This window comes from Sorex araneus, chromosome X, assembly GCF_027595985.1.
Source record: "Sorex araneus isolate mSorAra2 chromosome X, mSorAra2.pri, whole genome shotgun sequence".
Taxonomy (NCBI): domain Eukaryota; kingdom Metazoa; phylum Chordata; class Mammalia; order Eulipotyphla; family Soricidae; genus Sorex; species Sorex araneus.
The window spans coordinates 220,067,324-220,079,541 of record NC_073313.1 but is presented as its reverse complement, the minus strand read 5'-3'; the positions used below and the strand labels follow the sequence as shown (position 1 = coordinate 220,079,541).

The 12,218-nt window shown below is 40.0% G+C and overlaps 1 protein-coding gene across 1 annotated transcript in view; it reads right to left on the bottom strand.

The window, feature by feature from the left end:
* ITGAV (integrin subunit alpha V) overlaps positions 1–12,218 on the bottom strand; it is a 123,147-nt gene that overhangs the window by 96,006 nt on the left and 14,923 nt on the right. The window contains exon 2 of the mRNA XM_055120880.1: positions 5,470–5,600. Coding sequence (XP_054976855.1) covers positions 5,470–5,600 — 131 coding nt within the window. The remainder of the gene's footprint in view (positions 1–5,469; positions 5,601–12,218) is intronic.

Sequence of the window (12,218 nt, the reverse complement as noted above, 5' to 3'; positions counted from 1 at the left end):
CACAGTTAAAAAAAAAAAGACCCAACTAGGAAAACACTAAGACACACTACTCAAAATGAAAATCTTCAATGATAGAGAAAACATTGAAAACAGCAAGATCAACAAAGCAATTTGCATACAAAGGAGATCCCATAAGAGTCACAGCAAATTTATAAAATGAAACTCAACGCACCAAAAGAGAATGAAGGAATATAGTACAAAAACTCAATGAAATGGACATTTCCCCAAGAATATTCTATGCAGCTCCTCTATCCTTCAGATTTGAAGGAATGATACAGAGCTTCAGCGAAAAGCAACAGCTCAGGGAATTCATAGCCTTGGAACCAGTTTTACAAGATGCATTAAAGGAGCTTCTTTAAAGGACAGGACAAACATCTCATATGGCACTGGCATTCACTCATGTGAATGCTTAAGGTTGCCTGCTACTAGATTAAGGAAGGAATGTTCAATCCTAGCTTGCTAACATATTTTATTAATTTTCAATAATAAATTGACATTTCATTTCTATTAAGTGTGCTATGACTTATTAGTCTTTTCAATAATCCCTCTCTTAGGATTGTACTTGTATAGGTCTAGTCAGATTTTCCCCTTTAAATTTCCTTAATTCACTGTTACTAAATTTTACAGTTGTACGCTTTACCTATTTCATATAAACTCAAAAATATACTAGCAAAGAATGTTAAAATAATAGTTTCATTAATGACAGGGAAAGCAGGATTATTACCATAATGAGACTCAAATACAAAATGAAAGCTCATTAGCTTATCTATATAAATGAAAGTAGGCTTTTATTTATTTATTTATTTACATAGATGAAAATCATATAACAATCAATCATCACAAATGAACTTTTATTTATTTTCTGATAACTGCATTTGCCACCCCTGTAAGTTTTCTTGGAGCAACCAATATAAAATAAATTTGTTTTATGCCTACTAAAGGGGCTGGCAGGAGAGCAGTGGTGGAAACTGGGGACACTAGTAGATGGTAGGTCACACAGATGGCGAGATTGGTATTGGCACATTGTAACCCTTAAACAACTGTTTTATGAATAAGCTTGTTAATCATGGCATTTTAATAAACATGAGTTAAAAAAAGAAATTTGAGCTAAATAAGTCAGGGTATAGATGCACTAGAATACTAATTGGGAATTGCAAAGAAAGAGGTAAATCTACACATGCTAATACAGACATATACAAGATTTATATTGTGAAGTGGATGGGGGGTAGGGCAAAGTTCCTAGTGGCATACGGTGTTTTACTATTTAGATTTACTTGCAGTTATTGAAGGTGGGGGAGAGGAGAATGGGGAGGTGTTTGAGGTCACACCTGGTGGTGTCAGGAGCTACTCTCAGCTCAGTGCTTGGGGACCATGTAGTGATAGAGATCAAATCCTAGGACCCTATATGTAAAGCATGCAATACCGCATTTTGAGTCATCTTGGCAGCCTCTGAATTATTTTATATAAATGCATACAGATCCAGACCATCAAGTATATGCTCACATCTTAAATAAAGGTGCAAGAAATATGAAGCAGAGCTAGGAAAATCTCTTCAACAAGTGACAAGAGTAGTTCTGGGAAAACTGGAAAGTTACATGCAAAAAAAAAAAAAACAAAACTCAGATCTCTTTCGAATGCCAGACACAAAATCAGATCAAAATGGATTACAGACCTCAATATCACACCTGGATTTATAAGGTATATGGAGGAAAACACAGGAAACTCTCCGTGACGTTAAAGTTAAAGACACCTTCAAAAACGAAACATTGCTAACCACACAAATGGAAGAAAAGACAAACAAATGGGACTACATTAAACCAAGAAGCTTTTGCACTCAAAATAAATAGTGACCAAGATACAAAGACAGCCCACGAAATGGGAAAAATTATTTACCCAATACCCATCTGACAAGGGGTTAATATCAAAGATATATAAAGAAATATATATGGCATGGGAATAACTTTACAAGAAAAATATTGCAACGTCATCAAAACATGGGGAGAAGAAATGAACAGAAACTTCCTCAAAAAGGAATGCAAATGGCCAAAAAGGCACAAGAAAAAATGCTCTGCATCACTAATCATTCAGGGAGATGCAAATCAAAACAACAATGAGATATTTCCTCACACTACAGAGGTGGCACACATCAAAAGAACAAGAAAAACCAGCATTGGCACAGATGTAGAGAGAAAGGGACTCTCCTTCATTATTGGTGGGAATGCTGACTTGTACAGCCTTTTTGGAAAACAATATAGGCATTCCTCAGAAAACTAGAAATTGAGCTTCCATGTGACCCAGCAAAAAGATTTTTAAAAATCTGCCCTGGGGACCCAAAAACACACAGCAGATAAAAACACACCATCTGCACTTCTATGTTCATTGCAGCACTATTCACAATAGCCAGATCTGGAAGCCTGAGTGTCCAGAGAACAAATGACTGGTTAAAGAAACTGCGGCACATCTACATAATGGAACACTACACAGTCAAAATGAATTCATGAAACCCGCTTATAAATGAATGGACATGAATAGTATCATGCTGAGTGAAGTGAGTCCAAAAGAGAAAGACAGACATAGAATGATTGTACTCATCTATGGGATAGAAAATAATACTCATGGATAGTAAAAACAAGGGTTAGGAGGATTGGTCCATAGATAGAACTTTGCCACAAGTAGAAGGTTGGGGGCAAGGGTAGTTAGGGATAAGAAGGGACCAATAAGACAGTGATAGTTAGAAATGATAACTCTGGGGGCTGGAGCAATAGCACAGCGGGTAGGGCGTTTGCCTTGCACGCGGCCGACCCGCGTTCGATCCCCAGCATCCCAAATGGTCCCCAAGCACTGACAGGAGTAATTCCTGAGTACAAAGCCAGGAGTAAGCCCTGGGTGTGACCCAAAAAGCAAAAAAAAAAAAACTTAAAAAAAAAAGAAATGATAACTCTGGACAAGAATTGAATGCTGAAAATAGGTAAAGGGATGATAATCTCTCAATACCTATATTGCAAACCACAATGCCCAGAAGAGAGAAAGGTAAAGAGAGGGGTGGGGGAGAAAGAAAGAAAGAAAGAAAGAAAGAAAGAAAGAAAGAAAGAAAGAAAGAAAGAAAGAAGAAGAAAGAAAGAAAGAAAGAAAGAAAGAAAGAAAGAAAGAAGGAAGAGAGGAAGGAAGGAAGGAAGGAAGGAAGGAAGGAAGGAAGGAAGGAAGGAAGGAAGGAAGGAAGGAAGGAAGGAAGGAAGGAAGGAAGGAGGAGGGAAGGAGGGAAAGGAAGAAAGAAAGAAAGAAGGAAGGAAGGAAGAAAGGAAAGAAAGAAAGAAAGAAAGAAAGAAAGAAAGAAAGAAAGAAAGAAAGAAAGAAAGAAAGAAAGAAAGAAAGAAAGAAGAAAGAGGGAGGGAGGGAGGGAGGGAGGGAGGAAGGGAGGGAGAGAAGAAAGAAAGAAAGAAAGAAAGAAAGAAAGAAAGAAAGAAAGAAAGAAAGAAAGAAAGAAAGAAAGAAAGAAAGAAAGAAAGAAAGAGAGAGAGAAAGAAAGAAAGAAAGAGAGAGAGAGAAAGAGAGAAAGAAAGAGGAAGGAAAAGAAAAGGAAGAAAGAAAGAAAGAAGGAAAGAAAGAAAGAAAGAAAGAGAGAGAGAGAAAGAGAGAAAGAAAGAGGAAGGAAAAGAAAAGGAAGAAAGAAAGAAGGAAAGAAAGAAAGAAAGAAGAAAGAAAGAAAGAAAGAAAGAAAGAAAGAAAGAAAGAAAGAAAGAAAGAAAGAAAGAAAGAAAGAAAGAAAGAAAGAAAGGAAAAGTGCATGCCAGAGAGGCAGGCTAGGGTGGGTGTTGGGGGTGGGGGAAGAGGGGAGGGTGGGGGAAGGAAAACTGTGGACACTGGTGTTGGAAAATGGTGAAGGGATGGGTGCTGGAACATTGTATGACTGAAACCCAATCATGAACAACCTTGTAAGTGTGTATCTCACCGTGATTTAATTAAAAATAAATTCAATTTTAAAAAGTGTGCATGGATATGGTAAATTTAAAGTGCTTTCAAGCAGGCTAAAGTGAGTCTTATTTTTATTGTATATGTTTTTAGACTGTTTCAGATATTTTTCTACCAAGTATATATATTTTTATTTCAATAAACAAAAAGACCATATCTTGCCTCGCATAAAACTACAATGTTGAGTAGTACAGAAGCATGGGAACAACTTAATCAACCGGTGAAAACTACACATTTCATTATATTACCACGCATATTGTTAAAAGACAATTGCCCTGGGCCACAGTGTTCTGAATCACAGGTATTTCTCCATTACAGTAAAGCTCAGCCCATTTGCATCTCTCTCCCCCTCACCCCCGCCTCCCGCCTCTCTCTCTCTCTCTCTCTCTCTCTCTCTCTCTCTCTCTCTCTCTCTCCCCTCTTTCCCCTTTCTCCCTGACATTGCCAAAGGCCAGCCAACATGGAAAAACAAACAGGGCTACCACTCTGAATGGAAAAATACAGACATGCAACCTGATTCCTATGAAAAGTTTGCTTAATGACTATCACTCATTTTAGCACTGCTCACAGGATCAAATGAACAGTCCTCATCAGGATTCTTGATAAACATTTACAAATCAAAATAAATATTCCAACCTAGACATATAAGATTACGTGCACTTGATTTCACAGACACATGTACATAAAACCTTTTTTAGTCATTTTATGTTATTTTCATCCTCATGTTATTTTTCTTACTAAGACAATCCTCACACTAAAACTTGTCCCAGGAGATAACGTACTATTGTTATCAGAAACATGACACACAAGTTTCCAGCAGTATTTGTTTAAAATGTTCCCTCACAGGGGACATCAGAATGCAGCAGCTAGGAGGTTCTGACCATGCATGGTGACAATCGGGCTAAAGCTCAGTCCTCCTGCTTGCCCTGAGCACTTCTAGAGCGACCCGAGCCATCTTCTGGGCCCTCTCACCAGGAATCCCCAATAGCAGAGGTATAAGGATTGCCTCAGTACGGTGCAGGGCACCAGGTAAGAATCCATAGACTTCCTCAATGGAGGGTGAGACATACTCAGCAGGAGGTTCATGATCACCTCGGCCCAGGCAATAGAACCACAGTCTAAACTCCAGTCACCCAGATTGAGATCCAAAAGATCCCTCAGCTGCTTCGGGCCACGCACTCCAGGCTGAGCTCTAGACATGACTAGAAAGTTGATCTTCTCCACGAATTCATGTGTCAGGCCTGAATTTTGCCAGCAGAGAAACAAGTTGCTTTGGAAGTGCAAACACATTTTCAGAGAGGACACAGATTCACATGACCTGTCTTAAAATTGAAAATACCCAAAGTAATGGCATTACAATGGGTTTCTAAAGCGTGAAGAGACCACAAAATTATAACCCCCATTACAAAAATCATTTCTTCAAATAACTTTCTCTGACACCTGAAATATAACAACACTAGATACCAATTAAGGAAAGAGAAGTGATGAGTCAACATTTACCTGTTGCATCAAATACAATGGGTTGGCATCCACGGCTAGAAGACCAGTCACACTTAAGGACTTGCCCTCCTTCCACAATTCCAGGCTGGGTAGTGTTTGCTTTGGGGGCTCCCACCAGAAGAAACATCCTTCTAAAATACAAAAGGAAAGATAAGAGTTTAAGTAGAAAAAAAAAAAAACAGTATCCTATGCTGTAAGAAAATCACTCAGTTATCCTGATACCTATAATTGAGGTGTGGGAGGCCAGACTCCCAAGGTCTCACTCCAGCCAGGGTGCTCAGGGACAATGAGGCTATACTTGGTAGTGCCCAGGGGTCATGCACCATGAAGCTCAGGGAAAGAACTTGAGTCCCAAAGATGCCAAGAATGTGCTCCAGTCCATTGTGATACCTGCCCACCTCCCACAAGTAAAATTTTTTGAAGGGTCACACCCAGCAGGACTCAGGGCTTAGTCTTCATTCTAGGCTTCACTCATGACAGTGCTCAGGGAACCATATGTGTTGCCCAGGAAAAAACTGGGGTGAGCCCTGCGCTTTTAAAACTTGTTATTGACCTTTATTGCAAACCACAACAGCTAATTAGAGAGAGAAAACAGAAGGGAATGCCTTGCCACAGTGGCAGGGTGGGGTGGGGGGGGAGATGGGATTGGGGAGGGTGGGAGGGACACTGGGTTTACGGGTGGTGGAGAATGGGCACTGGTGAAGGGATGGGTTCCCAAACTTTGTATGAGGGAAGTATAAGCACAAAAGTGTATAAATCTGTAACTGTACCCTCACGGTGATTCTCTAATTAAAAATAAATAAATTTAAAAAAAAAATAAAACTTGTTATTGAAGCACTGTGAGATGGATCCTTACAAAGATGTTCATGATTGGATTTCAGTCATACAGTATTCCAACATCCATCTTTCCACCAGTGTATGACTCCCAGCACCATTGTCCCAGGGTTCCCTCCTATCACCTCCCACCCCCCACCCCCTGACTGCCTCTATGGCAGGTGCTTTTCTTCTTTCTGTCTTTGTCTCTGTCTCTGTCTCTGTCTCTGTCTCTGTCTCTCTCTCTCTCTCTCTCTCTCTCTCTCTCTCTCTCTCTGTCTCTCTCTTCTTTTGGGTATTGTGGTTTGCAATATTGATATGAAAGGTTATCAAGAATATCCCTTACCTACTTTTGATACATAGTAAGAACTGTCCAGCATGATCATTTCCACAAATAGATTTTTTAACTATCCACCTAGGGCATAATTTGTTATTTGGTGTTTATTTTTATTTATATGTTATTTAATACCATATATCCTAGAAATATAGAAGTCATCTTTAAGATTACATATCATTTAAATTTTTGTTTGTCAAATTGTAAAACAAAAATATTATTATAGGTCAACTATATCTCAATAGATTTAAAATTTATTATACTGACTAGTCATGTAAGCTCTGAATGGGTTGCTGGGGAATAGGACCTGGGTTGGCTGTGTGCAAGGCAAGTAATCTTCCTGCTGTGCTATCTCTCCAGCTCCTGAAGATTAGGTTTTCTTTGATATACCTAGTTCTAATTGTATTTTTTAATTTTTAAAAATTCTAATGTTTCTGGTACCTACTTAATATCTCTGTATCAAACCACAACACCCAAAAAGAGCGAGCAAAAGGGAATGCCCTGCCACAGAGGCGGGGTGGGGTGAAGGGGACAAGGTGGGGGTGGTGGGAGGGATGCTGGGACCATTGGTGGTGGAAAATGGGCACTGGTGGAGGAATGAATACTCAATCATTGTATGACTGAGACACAAGCATGAAAATTTGTAAGTCTGTAACTTTATCTCATGGTGATTCACTCATAAAGAAATAAATAAAATAAAAACGTTGCTGAAAAATATTTAATGTTTCATTGGGCAATTGGGCTGGAACAATAGCACACTGGGTAGGGTGTTTGCCTTGCACATGGCTGGCCAACCTGGGTTCAATTCCTCCGTCCGTCTCGGAGAGCCCAGCAAGCTATTGAGAGTATCTCGCCCGCATGGCAGAGCTTGGCAAGCTAACTGTGGCATACTTGATATGCCAAAAACAGTAACAAGGCTCACAATGGAGACGTTACTGGTGCCCGCTCGAGCAAACTGATGAGCAACGGGATGACAGTGACAGTGACAGTGACTAGTCACGAAAGTTTTGTTTTGATTTCTGATTTCTAGTTTGTGTATGTGGTTTGCTAGATACATCCAATATCCTGAACACTGAATTTTAAAAAAAAACTATTCTAGAAGACTGACAAAATACGGTATTTCAAGAAATTTTTTTTGCCTTCTGAAAAACTTTGTTACAAAATTACCCACTTTCAGTTTTTAATAATGACCAACATTCATTAACATAGTGAAGTAAAGAAAAAAACAACAACAAATTTTTCTCTATGAATAAACTCTCAAAGAAAAGGATCACTATTCAATTTATCAGGATAAAATTGAGGGAAGAAAAAATAATCGGGAGTTAAAATGTAAAACAAGGATATTTCCTATGTTTATTTTATTTTTGTTTGTTTACTTTGGGGGCCAAATTCCAGCAATGCTCAGGGATCACTCATGTAGTGCAAAGGGGAGCACGCAGAGCCTGAGATCAAACCAGGGGTGCCAACATGCAAAGCAAGTGCTCAGCCCTTGAGTCATTTCTCAGCCAAGGAGACAGTCTCTTTAGATGTTTACTACTCATAGAGAAAATGAAGTTTTCTCTAGTGCATAAGCCACTTAAATAACAAGCTGAAAAAGCCCTTGGAGAAGAAACTGACCAAGATTACTCATTGAGTAAACGCTACTGGGGCTGTGTGCTTTATAAAAAAATAATATTTGTTATTTACCCAGTTTCTGGCACAGAACTCCTAAAACCCTTGGAATTTCCCAGGAGGCTGCAGTGATAAAGGTATCGTTTATATGTTAATGAAAGACCTGGAAAGCACCGAAGGATGAAGACTGGTTGCCAGGAGAGGCAACCAAAAGATTATAGGGCAGTCCCACTTTTCCACTCCCAGGGCAGTTGAATCACCCAGGGGCCAATGATTTCATCAATCAGATCTGTACTGAAGCCTTGCATAAGTTCCCAAAGCCAGAATTCAGAGAGCTACCAGGACAGGGAACTTGCAGAGATAACTGGGAGGGGGGTACACAAGGAGAGAATGGGGATCAGGGCATGGAGGCTCAATGCCCTTTCCCCACACCTTGGCTTTGCTTCTCCTCCATCTGGCCATTTCTGTGTTACACCTTTTTATAACAAACAGTCGATTTCATATGGAAAAAATGCTTCTGAGTTCTGTGAACAAAATGCTCAACCAAATCAATAATGCTGATTGCAGGTAAAAGGAATTACTGACCTATGTAATCAGCAGACTGAATGGCCAGGACTTGTGACATATGTAGGAACCGTCTCAGGGGAATGAACCTTTGTGGAATCAGGTGCTATTCCCAGGCAGATAGGTTAACAGAACTGAGTTGAAGTGCAGAGCCTTACTGGATCTGAAAATGCCTGTTGGGTCAGTAGAGAACCCACCTACCCGCCCACTAGCACACAAACACCTTGAAACTGTAACCGTAAGAACTATGAAGGAAATCAATTCTCTTAAAATTATTTGGAACTGGGGCTTAAGCGATGGCACAGCGGGCAGGGTATTTGTCTTGCACGGATGGTCCACCCAGGTTCGATCCCCGGCATCCCATATGGTCCCCCAAGCACCGACAGGAGTGATTCCCGAGTGCAGAGCCAAGAGTAACCCATGAGCATCACTGGGTGTGACCCCAAAAGCAGAAAAATAAAATAATTTGGAACTAGTAAAAGAATACCTTCTTTCAATAAAAGAAGAGTGTAACTCAGGGTAAAAAAGGAAAGGTTTCCAGGCCAGACAGTACAGAGGATAAGGCATTTGCTGAGAACCCGGCTGACCCAGGTTCAATCCTTGGCACCCCATGTGGTCCCCCAAGCACTGGAGGGGATCCCCGAGTGAAGAGGCAGAACTAAGATTTCCTTCAAATGATGAGAAATCTAAGGAAGGTATTTTTATTTGCTTTGTTCTGCTATTGGAGTGAAAGGAGCACTTGGGCCACACCTAGTTGTGCTCTGGGCTTACTCCTGGCTCTATGCTCAGAAATTATGCCTAGTGGCACATAGGGGGACCATATATGGGGTCAGGATTAAACTCAAGGCAGCTGTGTGCAAGACAGGTGCCTCGACATCTACCAGCTGGCCATCCCAGGAAGTTATCTTTAAATAAGGGAAGAGAAACTTCTTTGAGATTAAAAATAATGGTAGAGCTTATCTCTAAGGATCTTACCCCCAAAAGTACGGGCCTGGAAGGGTTTTTTTTGTGTTGGGTTTGGAGGAGGAAGGAGGAAAGGAGTGATAGTTGAGGAAAGAAGGGGTAGACAGACAAGAAGAATTTCCTAAGAAGCAGAAAAGGTCGGAAAAGTGCTGAGGTACAGAAAAGAGATGTGGCTAAGGCAGGAAATGGGCGGTGCTCAAGATAAAGCTAAGTAGTTTGGCAAGAGCCAAGTCAAGGAAGGTCTTTTAAAAATGCAGGGTTAAACTTCTGCATTTTATCATAAAGTCCAAGTGAAGTCTTTAAGTTAAAGACTACTGATAAGTCTTTTTAATCATAAAGTTCAAGTGAAGTTTTTATGCAAAAGAATGACCATGTAATAAAAGAAAGTTAAAGGTTGCAATCTACAGGGATGGATTAAGTGGGACAAAAAACAAAACAAGGAAAGCAAGAGTTCAGGAAGTGACACTGGTGTGGACTAGAAAGACAGAGGGAGAAAGAGGTGGGTAGGCCGAATTGGGTATTATTTAGAATTGAACAGAAATCGTTGGTAGCTCACATACTTTCTCCTTTCTCCCTTTCCTTTCCTACGTTCCTTCTGAAGTACAGAAATGAGAACCACTGACTACCAGAAAGCACAGAGTAAGGAAGAATGCAGATTAAGTTATTTAAAGGAAAATCAGGAATTCAGCTTTCGGTGTTATTCTGAAACATCTGTGAGGTACCAAATTGGCAGTGTGAAACCCTAAGAAGATTCTGTCATTGAAAGAACACGTGCAGAATATTAACGCAGAAGTTTTGAGAGGTTGGGAGAAGTTTTGAGACAGAAGACCAAAGAGTGATCGCTGAGGGAAAAGACAACTTAGGAGTCAGGTATGAAAGAGGAGAGTAAGAAACTTGTCCATGGAAGGGAGCTTGCCACAAGTTGTGGAGGAGGGCAATTAGGATAGAGAAGGGACCACCATGACAGTGATAACTGGAAATGGTCACTCTGGACAAGAACTGCGCACTGAAAGGAGGTAAAGGCATATACATGATGACCTTTCAGTACCTGTATTGCAAATTATAATGCTCAGGAGAAAGAGAGAGGGCGAGAAGGGTGTGTATGAGAGAGAGAGACAGAGAGAGACACAGAGAGACAAAGAGACAGAAAGAGAGACAGAGAGAGAGAGAGAGAGAGAGAGAAGAAAAGTTTCTCATGAAGAATCAGGCAGGTGGTGGGGGCGGGGGCAGTGGAGGGCTCTGACAGAGGCACTGGTGAAAGGATGGGTGTTGGAACATTGTATGACTGAAACCCAATCATGAACAACTTTGTAACTGTGTATCTCATGGTGATTCAATAAAAGAAAAAAATTTAAATTTAAAAAGAAATAAGTAACTGGTTGAGATGTAGTATATTTTGGGTGACTGGGGAGAGAGTTAGATACAGAAAGCCTTTAATTTCCCTTTCACTTTCTTATTAAATTCTTCCAGCAAAGGAAACTTTTAAGTTGCTTTCTACATTTGTATGTGTGAAACCATGAACAAATCTCCATCTCAAGAAATATACTCATTTTAACTTTCACCTAATTTTAACTTAATTTCTTCTTTGGTGGTATCCCTTTCTCTCTGGGTGGCTTAAAGAAACATGTCTCTGAAGAGTCTATTAAAACTCCATACTCAAAAATAAAGACAAAACTCCTAACTCAACCACACCCTGTGTAATAAAGCTTCATGCAGTCATAGTTGGCATCCACAAAACACCAATGCTTTTCACTTCATTGCCAGATGACTGGGAAGAAGAAATCAGTTTGGTTTTCATTCAGCAAAAACCTTTCCTCAAAAAAACCAAAAATAATGTTCTGAGTAAGAAAATCTTGCCCCTCGGAAAATAGCGAGTAGCCACTCACTGCCATGCCAGCCTCCTTTTCTCTAGCAGAGCTGGTTAATACAGCAGAATAGACAGTTAACTTTTGAACAGCAGGGGTCTACTTACACATAATTTTCTTGTAAATAGATGATATAAACTTACAAGGTATTATAAGTGCATTTTCTCTTCCTTATGATTTTCTTAGTCATATTTTATCTATAGCTTACTTTAAGAATATAGCATATAATGCATCAAACATAGAAGATATGTGATAATCCACTATGCTATCAGTAAAATTTCAGGATAGCAGCAAACCGTAAGTGTTTGGGGAGTCAAAAATTACACACAGATTTTCAACTGTATATAGTAGGACGGTGGTGGTTAAGTGCCCTTAATTCCTTCAGAGCTCAAGGGTCAACTAGAGAGTACATGATAAATGTGTGTTGGACGCATTATATTGTACTTAAGTTTGGTTTTATGCAGGACAGGAGGGTGTGATCTCCCACGGAGGTCTCAGGGGGCATAAGACTACCCCACTCCTGATAATAATCCACCAATCTGGTGAGCTGGTTTAATGGCATGTACCCCTATTGCCTGTAGTTATATTCTGGGTAAATC